This window comes from Rhea americana, unplaced genomic scaffold (genome assembly GCF_003343005.1).
Source record: "Rhea americana isolate MKP2758 unplaced genomic scaffold, rheAme1 scaffold_47, whole genome shotgun sequence".
NCBI classification, from domain to species: Eukaryota; Metazoa; Chordata; class Aves; order Rheiformes; family Rheidae; genus Rhea; species Rhea americana.
The window spans coordinates 2,110,282-2,124,893 of NW_028186612.1; the positions used below are offsets into that span (position 1 = coordinate 2,110,282).

General features: G+C 42.7%; 1 protein-coding gene across 1 annotated transcript in view; it reads left to right on the forward strand.

Annotated features, from left to right (window-relative positions):
* XYLB (xylulokinase) overlaps nucleotides 1-10,616 on the forward strand; it is an 82,907-nt gene extending 72,291 nt beyond the window's left edge. Inside the window, exon 19 of the mRNA XM_085316418.1 lies at nucleotides 7,633-10,616. Within this exon, the coding sequence (XP_085172544.1) occupies nucleotides 7,633-7,716 (84 nt within the window). The 3' untranslated portion in view covers nucleotides 7,717-10,616. The remainder of the gene's footprint in view (nucleotides 1-7,632) is intronic.
* Nucleotides 10,617-14,612: the final 3,996 nt, after the last annotated feature.

Sequence of the window (14,612 nt, forward strand, 5' to 3'; positions counted from 1 at the left end):
AGATGCAGGTCAGTCAGGTTGTGGCTGATAATACTGACACAATAGTCTTCGCTTGCTTGCAGCAAGCAGCATTGAAAAAAGTGTGGTGACAGTATTTTTCTCCTTTTCCAAAACACCTATAAAATCCCTTCCAGCCTGTTCTTAAACAGTGGTCAGCAGTTGTACATCACAGCTCTCAGTTGGAGCAGCTAAAAGAGAGTTGGCTAGGAGGATTGTGTATCCATCCTGGACATTTCAGCCTACCTAAAGGTGAAGCTTGTGCTTTACAGAGCCACGTGGATAAAGCAAAACAATTACTCATCACGATCAGTTGTTATTGCCAACAACACGGTTCCAGCCCATGTAAAAGCACGGAAGGAATTTGTCTCAGGGCTTCCAGTGCAACCCTGCATCTCTCACGATCAAGTTCCAAAGGCTTTTGTTTAATACAGCTTCTGATACATAGTTCCAGGTACTAAATTAGCAATATAATATAGCAAGAATCCTAGAGAATCCAGACTTAAAGGTAGATCTAACTCCATCTTCAGCTGTGTAGAAAACTTCTTTTACAACAACACAGTGTATGAGATTTGGGTGTGCCTTTACCGCAGGCATCAAGGTTTTAAAGCTTTTATTTAAACTGGGAAATTAATGATCTGCCAAAACTACTAACTCCAAGCTACATGTGTAGTGGAGCACCAGATATCATCATGAGTAATAACAGAAATGATCATGCTGCATTGTGCCTGCCAGCATATTATTTAATTATTAACTGAGATGGAAGAGCTCAGTAATCGAATAGAAGTCCCCTTCAGAAATATTAAGACATTGAATAATTTAAACTTGATTGATTTGATCTCATTTACTCAACCTTCCCCCCTCATTTTAAAAGATAAAATAATTAACGGCAATGGCCTGTGTTGTGCGCGTTGCCGCTGAAGCCTGCTGTGGGGAACGCGCTTCGGGAGCAGTTCCCTGCTCTCTGCTTTGAGCCCACACGCTGCCTTGTTCCCCCCCTAAAATGCTTGCAGCCGGGAGAGCTGGCAGGCTGGCTTGCGTGGAGGTGGCGAGCGCTCAGAGACCTGGTGCAGCTGTAAAACGCAAGGGCAAGGGGCAGAGCTGCACTCACCGGGTCCTGCACCTTGCACCCCTGCAGGGGCCAGCTGGGCTAACTGGAAAAATCAGGGGGGAATTCATTTACCTTTCTATTTTACTGTCTGCTTAAAATGGCCTGAGAGCGAAAAAAGTTAATTATTTCCCTCTCAATACTTTTTTTCTCTTTTTCCACTTGGTTAGACCTGGCTCTCATAGCACATCGTTTTATTGGTTTTAAATGATGTACAGCAGTGAATTATTGCCCCAATAGATACGAGTGAATGATAGAGAAGGTAGTGGCCAAACAGCATGTGAGGGAATTACCGTTCCTGCACTTTAGCTTAGCTTGCCAGCTTTTTCCATTAAAAGCGGCTTCTTGCAATTACAAATTTCACACCGTTTTTTTTTCTCCCTGTCTTATAATTTTATAGCTGATGGTGGATTCCCTGGCTAGTTTCATGGCTGTGAAACTGCAGAAAGCCAGAGGGCTTGTCAGTAGTACAGTGTGTTAGCATGAAGAGTGCGGTAAAAATTCATAATGTGATGAGTCAGTTTGATTCTGTTTTTTACAGGGCTGCATCTCCCTGTCCATCCAATTTCGTTCTGTTGAGTTTAGAGGCTTTCACTTAAATGACGGTTCTTTTTATAAGCTTCAAAGTCATCCTGAGGTTAGGTTCTGTCTTGCTGAGGAGCTCTTCTGGAAGAGTCTGGCTAACCAATGTGAAATTGCCCGGATCATCTCCTTGCATTTGTTGGACTGCTAGAGCTAAAACTTAGCAAGGTGTTTAAACCCCCCCCCCCCCCCAAAAAAAAGGGGGGGGACATAACCCAGCAATCTGGTTTGGTTTTGTCTTTTTTTTCTGGTGCAAGTTGGAGGCARCACATGCTAGATCGTTGGAGAGAGGAAAACCTCCTACGGACAGAGGTTAAGCACTACAGTTTGTAGCTTCAGCTTGAATGCCAAGGCTTATGCACACAGTATTGCTTTTCAGGAACCCAAAACCCCCACATTTTCACTCGTGTGTTTCTTTGATTGCTAAAGGGTCTTTCATGATGCGGAGTGTGAATTCAAAAGGAAAGGGCAGAGCACACAAAACAACTCTTCCAGTGGAGATTTAGAGCCACTTTTTGTGGTCAGCTAAGCTGATGAGCAGGTAAAATAGGATAAAGTCACAAGAGGGGTARTGTAGTGCTTGTGACAGGTGATAGTCCCATTGGTTGCAATTTGCCTGGTAAAAATGTGACTTTATACTGTAGCAGAGCATGCTGACTGGAAGAGGCCATTTTAAAAAGAATAAATCCCACCCTGTGGCTAAGACCCTAAYCTGTTAGTTGTTCTTGTTTTCACAGTAAATTTGTAGGGTGAGTGATTCACCCAACCTRAACTTATTTCTTATGCAACAGATACCGAAATAGGTTGTAAGGTATTGTGGCGATAACCCCTGTGGTGATCATCTTTGGTCGCTGCTCAACTAGGCTAGCAGAAGTCAGTCAGCTGTGGGTGAACCTGATGAATTCCTCTCCCCTATTTTCAGACTAGCAAAAATTAGAAAGTCATCTCATCGCTTTGGAGCTCCCTCCTGCTTCCCCCTTCTTCCCCCAAGGAAAAAAAGATTAATCAGAACCACTAAGCATGACAGAAATAACCAGGAGACTTTATAGCAATAAGTATATGGTAACAGACAGTAGGAATCTTATTATTCTGGCATTAGAATTCAGCTCTGTTTTAGTAATCTATTAAAACAGAAATGGTTGGCTTGTTGGTTAATTAAGCAAAAAAGCAAGAGAAGGAGCATGATTATCTGGAGTTGATCACTTGTGTTTATACAAGCTGTGTGCCTGTAACATAGTGTCAGATTTGCTGTAATATTATTGTGTAGGGTTTTGTAGGGAGAAGATGGAGTGCAGTTCACTGCCTCTGGATATGCAATTTTTAATTGCGTTATTGACTCTAGTGAGATGTATTAATTTTGAAAAAATTCAAGAAAGGAAAATGTTGGCCTAACAGGTTTTCCTGACTTTAGTGAATTGCCTTGTAGGTGTGTGGATTTATAGAAATAACCCAGGAAAGTTATAATGACCTTTTAATTGATTTTTTTAAAAATGACATTTTTGTTGAGTTAGATATTTAGAGGGGGGAGGTTGTCTTCTAGAATTGGTCTAGGTAGGTGATTTAGTGCAAAGTAAGTAATAATAATATAACTATGGAAATATGATAATAAGTATTGATGGCAGTTTGATTAAAGTGATTTGTGTAGCCAATAAAAATTTTATTTTAACCTGTTAAATGGATTAAGATATCCTTACAGAATGAATATGTAAATAAATAAAGTGCCTGTTTGAGGTGTGGTTCCTTGAGTTTTCTTCAGCTTATTTCTGGATATGGTCATACTCCTTCTGCATTAAGCGTGCTCTTTCTATGTTAAGCAAGGTGAACTGCTGTTTTGAGTTTAAAAAGAAAGCRTCTTAACTTCATCTCTTGATTTCTTAAGCAGATCTCCGACTCGGGAGTAATTTGAGTGTGACCATTAAAAAACCCCAAACCCTATCAAATCTATTCAAAGTAGCAAGTGTTTGCTAGGACTTGATTAATTTTAGTCTACTCTGACAATCATCAGCATCATCTTTTTCGTTTGTAAATTTTGAAGTGCTCCAATCACTGGCTAACGTAGCGTAGCAGGCGATAGAAGGATCCATGTGCATAATAACTTAATAGTAGTAGTAATTTGTAGCTAATTTTCCTTGCAGAGAACAGCAAGGGCAATGTCCCATTGCTCTAGACATTGTACAGAGAAATAGCAAGACCCATGTTGAGCTCATTGGCTAGTAGCAGGGTGAGCTGTAGCAGGAGGATGACATATTTGTTTTGGAGTAGAAGGCAAGGTAACATTTATTTGATTGTATTTTCCAGGAAAGACAGTTTAAGTTATCCTCTGTTATACTGCAATGTTTGTCATTAACATTTTCTTATTTATTTGTAGGACTGTCAGAGTGTGGCCAAATTGTCCCAGGAGTGAAGTTTAGGATTTGTAAATGAAGCCATCAGAATACTGCTAATGTTGCAGAGTAGGCTGCAGAGATAAGCAGGAGAAAAGACCATAATATAGCAAGGACAATTAAATTACGGACAATAATAAGGTTCATGTTGTGATACATGTAATTACTTTTGTTAAATATCATGGTCTGATATATTAGCTTTGAGGCCATGACAGAGAGGGAATTTATGTTCTTGAGTTTTTATGCATCATTGAGAGTTCTTTATTCCCTTTGGACCTCAATTATAAAAATAAATCTATATAATTGCCGCAGGAAAAATGCTCCTGGAACCACTTAGGAGGAGTTGTCCAAGGTTCTGTAAACACAATTCGGTCACGAGAGATGTGGAGAATCTTTCACAAACACAACTCGGTGGGTGCACCTAGGCCACATCCTCAGTTAAACCAGTTTGGCTTTTTTTATGGATATTTCTTGGGGACTGCACTGCCTTAGAGCAGAATTTTACATTGGTGTAGAGCTGCCTTATGAAACACTTCTAATGAAAAGCTTGTACAACTGCTGCACTTACCAGCCGTGATGTAGTGCGAGAATTACAGCCAACTTCCCTAATGAAGAGGAACTTAAAACTTCGTGTTAACCTGTGACCTGGGCTGCTTTTTATCCCAAATGAACAGGAAAAAAAAAAAAAGAGTACAAGAAGCAGTCTTGATTTTTTGTTTGCATGCTTTCAGACGGGACATAATACAGCATTCATTTACACTAATGGCTAGGAAGCTTATTGCAAATGCCTGAATTTTGTCAATTAGCAAGCTAAGTGCTTAAGCCTAATAAACAGAAGAAGACAGTGTATCAGTAAATGTGGTTGTTCATTTATTTTGACATGTTTTAATTTAGAGTGATGTATTAACAATAATACTTCTCAGCCTTCTAGTAAATGTGCTGTTGTATATTTTGTAAAAAAATACTACTGGGTAAATAATACAGAGTCTGTSTGTTTTCTCCGTAGCCAAGCTTGGCTCTGCTGTGCTAAATCTTTGTTGAGAAGTGCAAGGGGTTTATCAGATTTACACAAGAGCAAAGAAATAAATAGCAAGGCTTGATTGTACATGTTTCAGTGGGTAAAGGACCATTTTTGTTGGACTTGCTGATACTCCTAGTATGGCCATAACTGCCTGCTCCATATTTTGTTTACTCAGATGTGCATACTCAGGAGRAATGGGAACAATAATATTCTCTGGGGACATGAGAAGAGTATATATGCACTCTGCAGGGAGCCAGGGCACTTGGCTTCACTGAACACCCAAGGCTCCCAGGTAGCCAGTTAAAAATGGCATGCCGAGTCTCGTGGCATTTAGTATTAGCAGTGCTGTATATTTTCTAGCCCCATAAATCTGTGACAGCCTTCATGGATCTTAGTATCACTGCCCGGCAGAGAAGAGAAGTTGGGGCACATATACACGTTATATGCTTTGCRCAAGGTCATTGAATTAGTCCATGGCAGAGGTAGAAGTGAGTAGGTTTCTCTATTTTAATCGTTTTAAGCTTGATGCACTGTAAGATGCTCTGTTAATCACTGAGATTCTCTGGACAGGGCCTTGGCTGCTGAACACAGTCTGTTTCCATTTTCTGTGGATGCTCCTTCTCTTCTTCSCCTTGGTGTACTTAATCTGTTGAAGAGACGTGCTTTAACTGCTCTAGCATCTTGTTGACGAAAGGGAGAGGTTGATCAAAACAGGCTCCTTCTGCAGAATTTATGCATTTAAGTCACTCCCACCTGCCACAGTGGATGGTGGAAGTGGTAATAGAGAGATAAATCCAGCTTTTGCTGTTCAGACTGAAGCTATCCTTCATGAAGAAGGAAACACAGAAACTAGGTATTTTGCTGTCAATTGAAAAACAAGAACAAAACACTTTAATTTCTTATTTCCTAGATGAGAAAATTGTGCAAACGCTTGACATTTTTCTTTCATCTGAGAAAATGAGACTGTTGTAGACACTGAGGCTATTGAAGGACTGTACACGAAACTGTAGACAGAAGAATGACATTGTCTCTTTCTACATAGTTTGCACTTGAAATATCTTCATCCTGAGCTTTTCATGTGTGTGCGGTTATTGGCTGTGGTTCTTATTTGGAAAAGGATAAAATGCTTTTAAATGCTGGATCTTTCTTGATGAAAGCGATAACTCAGTTTACTGGGTATGATTCATTATAGCTCTAAAACCTCTTTGAACCTGGAGCCAGGAGCGAGACTGCCCTGATTATGAATAACATTGGTGCAGAGGGCTTGTGAGACCAGACTGGCGGCCCGTAGGATTCATTGCAGCAGGGATGTGACCTTATGCAGTCGTCCTAGGGACAGCTGGCTGTAGGCTGTATCTTGTAGACCCCACACTGGCTCCTGGCAGTCCCCTCTCTAGGGCCAGCAAATGGGCGAAGCTGTCCTGCTATGGCTTGTCAAGCTGTTGATCTTACTAGGTTGTCAGTTAAAACTAGAAGGAGGAGATAAGGAAGAGACTATATCTTCCAGATCTAAATGAAGTATAGTTTTGTGTTTGAGCCACAGTAGGGCTCTGCTCAGGATTTCTGCTTATGTAGCCAGGTTGCTTACAAGCAGCTGATCTTCTGAGATATCACCACTGCTGAATTTGAAACAAACAAACCAAAACAAAACAAAAGGTAACAAATGGAACAAATCCCAGCTTGGAGCTTGCCCATATCCAAAACCACAGGGCATACTTGAACCTGGGGTTTTGATTACATTAGATTCCACTTCTTATGGTTGTAACAATCATGAATCTAAAAATCTGGGGGAACTCTAGCTACAGGGTAAGGAAATACGAAAAAGCTACTCAGATCTGTAGTGTAGCTGTGGAAATATGTTGGAGTCCTTTGTGTCCCAGGGCTAGGATTAAGGAGCGAGGAGCCAGGCTGTGGAGCAGATCAAAGATGGGAGAAGTCGTGTCTGTGAAAGATGTGACGGTGAGAAGCAGCAGCTGAAACAGATAGAGAAGGATGAGAGGGGTGGGGGAGAGAGTTTGAAGCATGTATTTTAGAAGGCTCTGGTCAGCATATTGGCCAGAGAGGACCTTTTTGACGGTGGTGTTTAGCCAGACTAGAGGATGGCAGTGCACTTATTAGTGTGGCAGAGGAGGAGGGTGCAGAGGCAGTGATCCATCCGGAGATAGCGGAGGGAGGCAAGGACAGGAGTTCTGCCTGGGTGATTCGGACAGCTATTACAGAGGGGCTTGTCGGACTTGCCGAGGTGACTTTATCAGAGCTGCTTCCTCTGGAAGTGATGACTTCTGCTTGCAGCAAGAACACAATCACAGTAGGAACAACCTGTGTGTGTCATAAAATTAAGCTGTAAAAAGGTAAAAAGGACTGTGACGTTTGAGGAAGGAAGGCACTGCAGCACTCCTTGAGGAATTTAGAAAAAAAAAAAGACTTCAGTTGTGTACAAAGATGTTGCATATTTCAGTTCTGAAGATGTTTTAACTGCTGTGTGATTTTAAAAAATCTAATTTTTCAACCTCACGTGTGTGTTTGTGTTTCCTTTTTAGCTCTATCGTCCACTTCTGAAGAGATACGCAGAGCTTGAACAGAAGGTGATCTGCAACCCAACCTCTTCTTGTCTGGCAAAATAAGAAGCAAACAAAATTTATAAGTCGGATGAAGAGTGGACTGCCAAGGAGAAGATCAGAAGATATTTTGATCAGAGTTTATTGGAGTTGTTTAAAACATTCTATTGCATTTCATGTCTTAAAATAGCATAATGAATAATTTTTAAATGGCTACTTTTGAGGATGTTGGAGGAAAAGTTACTTGAAAATCTGATTAAATAGCATCACATCGTTCTATATGTCTTTGACATAAACTTTTCCTGAGTACTTTTCCGGTTGTGCTTACTGTTTTGGAATAGCTGGAATCACGTGCATTTTATATCCARATCTCTATACCTGTCTGTACAAGATTCGATTCCATGTGTTCAGCATACTGGCCTCTCTGCATACGTTTTTAGTACTGTATTCTGCARTCTGTCCCACTTAAATCTTTTGATGCTATCTTTCTGCATGTCTGTAATTTATCTACATTTATATGCTTACCTACATAAAATCCACAAAAAGCATAAGCCTACTGACTTAATTCCATCCCATCAGAGACGTGTGGTGTAAAGGCCGATTACAGTTTTTGAATATGCAGTGGAACTGCCGGAGAAGGGGAATTCTTGCTACCTGCTGTTACAGCACATCTGTTGTGTGATGCAGAATGATGTGTTTGGATTGTCTAAGTCCAGGAAAGCAGAGATTCTWGTTGAATTTGGCCTGTGTGATATAGAAAGTGCAGCACAGTATTTTACTTGACATCAGTTTTGTGGAAGAGAAAAAAGGGATAAATGTAGAGAACATTGTACAGTGTTTCCCTTTTGTAGCAGAAAGCAGAGAGTCGGCTCCATCTGCACACTGGGTAGGGTAGTAATGTTTCCTTTCCTCCTTCAGGTGTTTTGTCCCTGAAATTCTCTGTTTCATGCTGAGTGCGAGTGCAGAAATAGGGCCCTCCTCCCAACAGGGCATGAAGGTCGCTAGTTATTTATGCTGTCAATATGCCATTTCTTTCTTGGAGATCCTGAGCAAAACTGGTGACTGTCTTGCTCTGATGCTACTCATCTACTTCGAATGTTTTTAGTCCAGGTTAAGTAGATGTAGCTGAGGCAGTCTTAAATAAAATATAGACCAGGAGATCATTTGGCAGAGATGAGCAAGAGCTGCAGAATTTGAACAAACATCCTAAACCACCCTGAGCAAGTGGAAACTCTTTATTGCACTGTTGTGCAGTGCAAGTATTTCCCTTAGGATAAAAATTTCTTCTGAGAGTGAAGTGGGCTTTATTTTTTTTTTAATTTTTTTTAATAAAAGTGGCTGGACCCTTTCTTCAGCTCTTGTAGAAGTCACAATATGTCTCGGGAAGAAGCCAGAGAACTGCAGGAAGTGAGTAGAGGATCTCTCTACTGAGTGTTTGAGCTCTGCCTTGGAGAGCTGGGTTACGTCCCTGCCTGAGGTGGGTGACTCAGATTTGTACTCTTCATCTTGCTGTGGTCTGCGAGCACTCGCAGTCGCTGGTGCATCTCCGCTGTGAGGGTGGGAAGCCCCGGGAGCAGCAGGGGAACGGGCACGTTCCTCCCTTGCTCTCCTTTTTTCATTGAAGCGCTTTGTGAGTATGACCAGGGCCTTTTTTGTTCACAGCAGAATWATTATAACTTCTCTTGATATTAGCAAGATTACTCAGCAAGGCCAAGCATTACGTTTCTGGGTTTCGAAAGCACGCTTCTTTTAAACAATTGCTTTAAGAAGTGGCGTTATAAATACACATTTATCTCTTTTATGTGCTTATTATTCTGAGTCCTGAGGTGCAGCGCTAAAACGCGTACCGCTTCTCACAGGCCTCCACCTTCAGCAGTCGTTTTGTCCCTGGGCAAGCCTGTAGAGGAGTGCTGAAGAATTAAAACAAATGTAAGTTAAGCAATTCACAGCAGCATTGCCATCATCGGTCTTTAGCTCTGCCTGGTTACTAGTTTGGCATCAATCTAACCCACGTAAGGAAGGGTTTCAGGGAGGCATTTTAGGTGCACTGGGTTTTGATGACAATTTTCTGAGTAGTTCATTTGGCTTATTAGGGTTAGCGGACCAATGCCTGATACAGCTTTGTGGCTTATTTATTTGCCTGTGAAATGGGAGAATCGGGGTCAGTTGCTTACTCAGGTTAAGAAAYTTGAAGCTCACGTTTCCCTGCTCATAGCACAGTACAGTTAATTATAGGGATGTTTTTTGAACGTTTCTAACTCGATCAGTGGCTCCAAATGAACCACTGAGGGTGTCAGTGGGGTATTGCTCTGAATGGGACAGCTAGTTTTGGGACCACTGCTTCTGGCTGCGCAAGGCTGCCCTGCCTGGTGGCCGTAACTATCCATTTCCAGCCTTGCTGTGTCGCGTTGAGCTGGCTTGGGGCTCTGTGAACTGTGCTTCACTGCGTGGTGTAGACGTGTCCCATGTCGGCATTAACACGCTGTTTCCTGGGGGTAAGTGCTGCACTGTGTGCTTGGTGCAGGAGTCCCAGGGAAAGGAGTCAGAGGCAAGGCTATGAAAAACCAGGGGTTGAGCACCACTGAGTTATAAACCCATCACCACAGCAGTACTGTTAGGGCTGGCCTCTGAGGAATGGTGTCTGGAGTATAAGAATTTATAGACAAGCTCTTTTTTTTCTTTTCCCCCAGCTCACCAAAGTTGCACATGTTCACTGACCAGTGTCAGATAGAATAAGACTCAATAAATCTCCCCCTAGAAAAGTCTTTTGGAGAAATGCTGCTCTAAGACTTCCGCCACTCTTCTCYCTCTGCCTTTCCCAGGAATGCACATTAGGCTGCCAACAAACTGCGGGTTTCTTGCTGTCCCATGTGCATCCCTCTAAAAAGGCCCCTACTGGTAGAAGGATCTGGTACCTTTTGGTTTCCAAATCATGCTTGTTTTGTTGCCAGCTTGTCTACCTTATGTTGAACAACTCTGATTGTGTGGAGTAAAAAAAAAAAAAGTAGTTAATTAATGTCTTTGCTAACATGTATCTAAATGCAAACTAACACCTTCTACCTCAGCATGTTTGATTGAGGTTGCTTCCTCCCCTCCTTTGGTGACTTTGCCATTTGTTAAGTTGAGCAACCTGGTAGTGCTAACTTGTCTATAAGGAAAGTTGGCTTCTGTGATTAAAGACCTGCAGAACAGTATTCCCCAYCTAGACAGGTCTGCAGCTTGCATGGAAGAAGGAAGTTGTTTGCTGCTGCCTGATCTGCACCTGCTGTCCTGCAYCAGCAAAGCTGGTTGAGGTTGCAGCCAGGTTGTGGCCAAATGCGGGCAGCTCCCCTGCCTCAAGGGCCCTGCACCCTCATCAGTCCATCAGAGCTGTACTGGATTCRCCCATGTTCTTCTTGTACCATGACCCAGGGAAAAACTGTTTTCTTTGCAGCCTGAAGTCTTTTGCRAGGCAACTGGAAACAAGCAGAAAAAGAAGATTGTTGTTTCTTCAGGGACGAGCTCAGAGATCTGGAGCTCTGATCGAATAAATAATGCACTGAAAAAGGTCTGTACTTTGTCTGTGATTTAACAAGTAATTGAATTCAATACTGCTGGGTGTGATCCCAGTGGGACCTTTTTGTTTTTCAGCTTTCTTTTCCTTTGGACTTTTGGCTAGCACTGCAGATCACAGAGCAGCTCACTGAAGGATATGTATCTACAGCCAGAAAAAACAAAGCAAAACTTTCAACAAATCATTTATTTTACTGCACCACGTTCCAGTTAGAGGATGGGGGGGAAGAAAAGCATGATGTTTTTGAGAACTGCCTGGTGTTGGTATTTGTAATGAGTAGGGGGCCAAGTTATAGCCCCTCTCCAGGCAGGAAGATTCTAATTTGGATTTTTCCTTTACCCAGCTACTGATTTTTTCATGTAACCTCTAGGATTTTGATTTTGTTGAGATCTCAACCCTCAGATTAGAATGAAAATGGCAAACAAGTTAAATGTAGGAGTAAGGATGATGAGCAGACAGATGGACATTGAGGTGGATAAGCGATCCTGTGCAGGGTGTTCCCTTAGAAAAGCCTTTCCAAAGACCTACTGGCTGTAGTCCTGATTCCACCTGGCTTGAAATCTTATTGTGGTGGTTTACACTTAAGTGAGTTTGATATGAAATCTTACCTACACCAAAGGATCTTACCTCATTGCTGCTTTATGCTGGCTTTGTACGGGTCAATGTGACGCTGCCAGGCAGCAGAACTCAGGATGACTTTTTTTGTTGGAAGCCAGTTTCTTTCTGAAGTGTGTAAACATGTCTCCTTTAACATGGATATTTACAGTGGTTACAGCCTCTGCTCTCTCTCCACGCTGTGATTACAGCCTAAATCAAGCCTCTTTGRTTAGCGTGTTTGAGTGGTCTAGCTTTGAGTCATCAAAACTCACATTGCAAGAATACAAGAACTTCAGGTGCTTTTTCCACAGACTTTTTTTTTTCTCTCTCCTGCAGCAGATACRACCTTCCCTTGTACTTGATTTGCTTAGTTAGCTGTGTCCACTTCTGTGAGGTGCTAAGAACTGTTCTTTTGTGACACTGTTGAATGAGCTGCTCTCCTGCTGAAATCCGTTCCCGAGAATCATTTCACTTGTTTTTCTGCTTGTCTGTTGCCTTGTAACRTGGCCCTTGACAAATGGAATGACATTTCTGCAGTTATCCTGGACTTTTGGGAATATCTTGGCCATTGTGGGACCTGGCTGATTTTGTCCGGCGCTCTTGAAGCAGGTATCCTGAGGGTGAGAGAGCAGCTCTCTSTGTGTGTGGATTCCTCTATCATCTCTGATTTTGGTCTTTGACTAAATTGCCTAATCTCTAAGCCTACCTAGTAGAGCAACCGTGGATATTATTAATGATTTGAATTGTGTCTTCCTTTAAGATGCTTGGATGACAGGCTCCTGTGCTACTATGTTAAGATGCTGTTATTAATTCTGTTTTTACTGTATTCTGTATTAGTATTCTGTAACGCATCCCTTTTACCATCTGATCAGCCAAACAGAAGGCTTTGGTCACCTTAGACATGGGATTCATCTGATTCATCTGACCAGTGTAAACATCTGTGTCTGTCAGATGGGCTCCTGCTATAATCAAAGGAGAGGACCGCGAGGGAGCAGTGTTGTTGGCTGTCATTCGTCTTATGGTAGCTGGCTGCAACAGAGCAGATGAATTATGTCCTGAGAGCCATCTCTCCCTGCTGAGTTCAAAGGCAGCTGAGTGGAGAAGGGGTCAGAAAAAGCCAACTTCTCATGTTATGCTAAAACTCCCCAAGACGTGACTGAAAGCTGATCTCAACTTTGATTTGTCCCCAGTTACCACTAGGAAGCTTTCTTGTTCCAGGACCGCTCTGTTTCCCTGCCCAGTCCGTGAGACCGGCTCCCCAGCTGCTTCGGACAGGCCTCTTCCTCCACCCGCTTGGAGACAACCGGCAGACGTGGCTCGGCCGCTGTTACTCGCGTTCCCGCTCGCCGGGCGGTYGTTGCTTGCCCTTGCTCCTGTTGATCCCTCCTAGCTGGACTCTCTCAGGCATTTGGATTGTGCCTGCAAGCTCAGTACCCCGGCGCCGTAAAAGACGGCTCCCTTAAGGCTTAGACACGCGTTGCACAGGGAAACAGAGGTCTGTTTGACATGCTTGTTGGGAGATAATATTTACTCTCTGACTGACACATACCCGCTACCCTCCTGAAACCTCAACTTTGTTCCAAATCTGGTAAATACCGCTTTAGTGGGAGCTGGAATTCTCTTTAAGCGACAGTCTAAGCCGTATAGTGGAAAAGAAGGGCTTAGGCAGTCACCGCAGAGCTGCTTCTTAGCTGTGGGCTTTTATCTTAAAATAAAACACGAGTTACAGAAAACAAATAAGAAGCAACTTTGATGTCGCGGCTTGTGCCTCTTGAGAGCGTTTCTTCATACCGCTGCCGTAGCGTGTTAGGTTAGCGTGGGACGTTCCCCTGTCACTCCTGCTATCATTTCTTTGTTAGGCTCCAGCCTTAAATGGCACAGTTTGAGGACAGTTGCTTAYACCAGCAATACCCTTTTGATCAAGAAAGATATTGTTGAAAGATGACAATACGTTTTCCCAATTTCCGTTTCTCGGCCTAATTATTCCGGTCCCCGCCATTGTCGTCCCTTTGAAGAGACGCCTGCTCAAGCAGAGAGGAAAAGAACCCATTGAATGTAGCTAATCCAATATGTGATTTAGTCAGACAGTTCGTACAAATGAATAAGCAAATAAGCTGCATTTCAAGACCTCCCTTGGCGTGAAAGCATTTTTTCCCTGCAAYGACTGCTAATTCGGAAGATGTGGCCACGTTGTTTCATTTGATTCCATCTCGCCACGTTAGCAGCATGGCAGACTCTCTCAGAAGCCTTTCAGCATAGACCCGTTTTGCTGTTTGCCCAGTGAATATGGATTTTTCCCTTTGATCTGTATTGTGTGARGTTTTGGCACACGTTATAAATGGACCAGTTAAACTTTAAAAAACAACCCTCCCCCCCCCAAACTATTGCTGACAACTTCCCCTGCCAGTCAGTAGTCAACCCCCATGGTTCATTGGCTTCCGCAGTAAAAGAGATTAGCCACCGCTGTGCCATGCTCTTCCTGCAAAGGCTGGGCTGAATGTCCCAAAAGCGTTTCCCCTCTCTCTTGGCCCAGAGAGTTGCTGTAACTCAGAGTCGCTGAGCAGCGATCAGTGTTGGATTGCCCAGAGCATGAATTTTGGGGGGTGAGGGAAGGATGCCAATAGGCTGATGTTCAGCCGGATTGTCTGGATGAGAAACCACTGTGATGAGACTGGTCAGCTAATTGATAACCAAGTTGTGCGTTTTTATATATACGGTTCTGCATTAATTTATACTCTGAATCTTTAAATGAAGAAGTAGATTAAATTTCTCAGATGAGTGGGAGTCATGTACTTAGAGGGGGAGGGAGAAG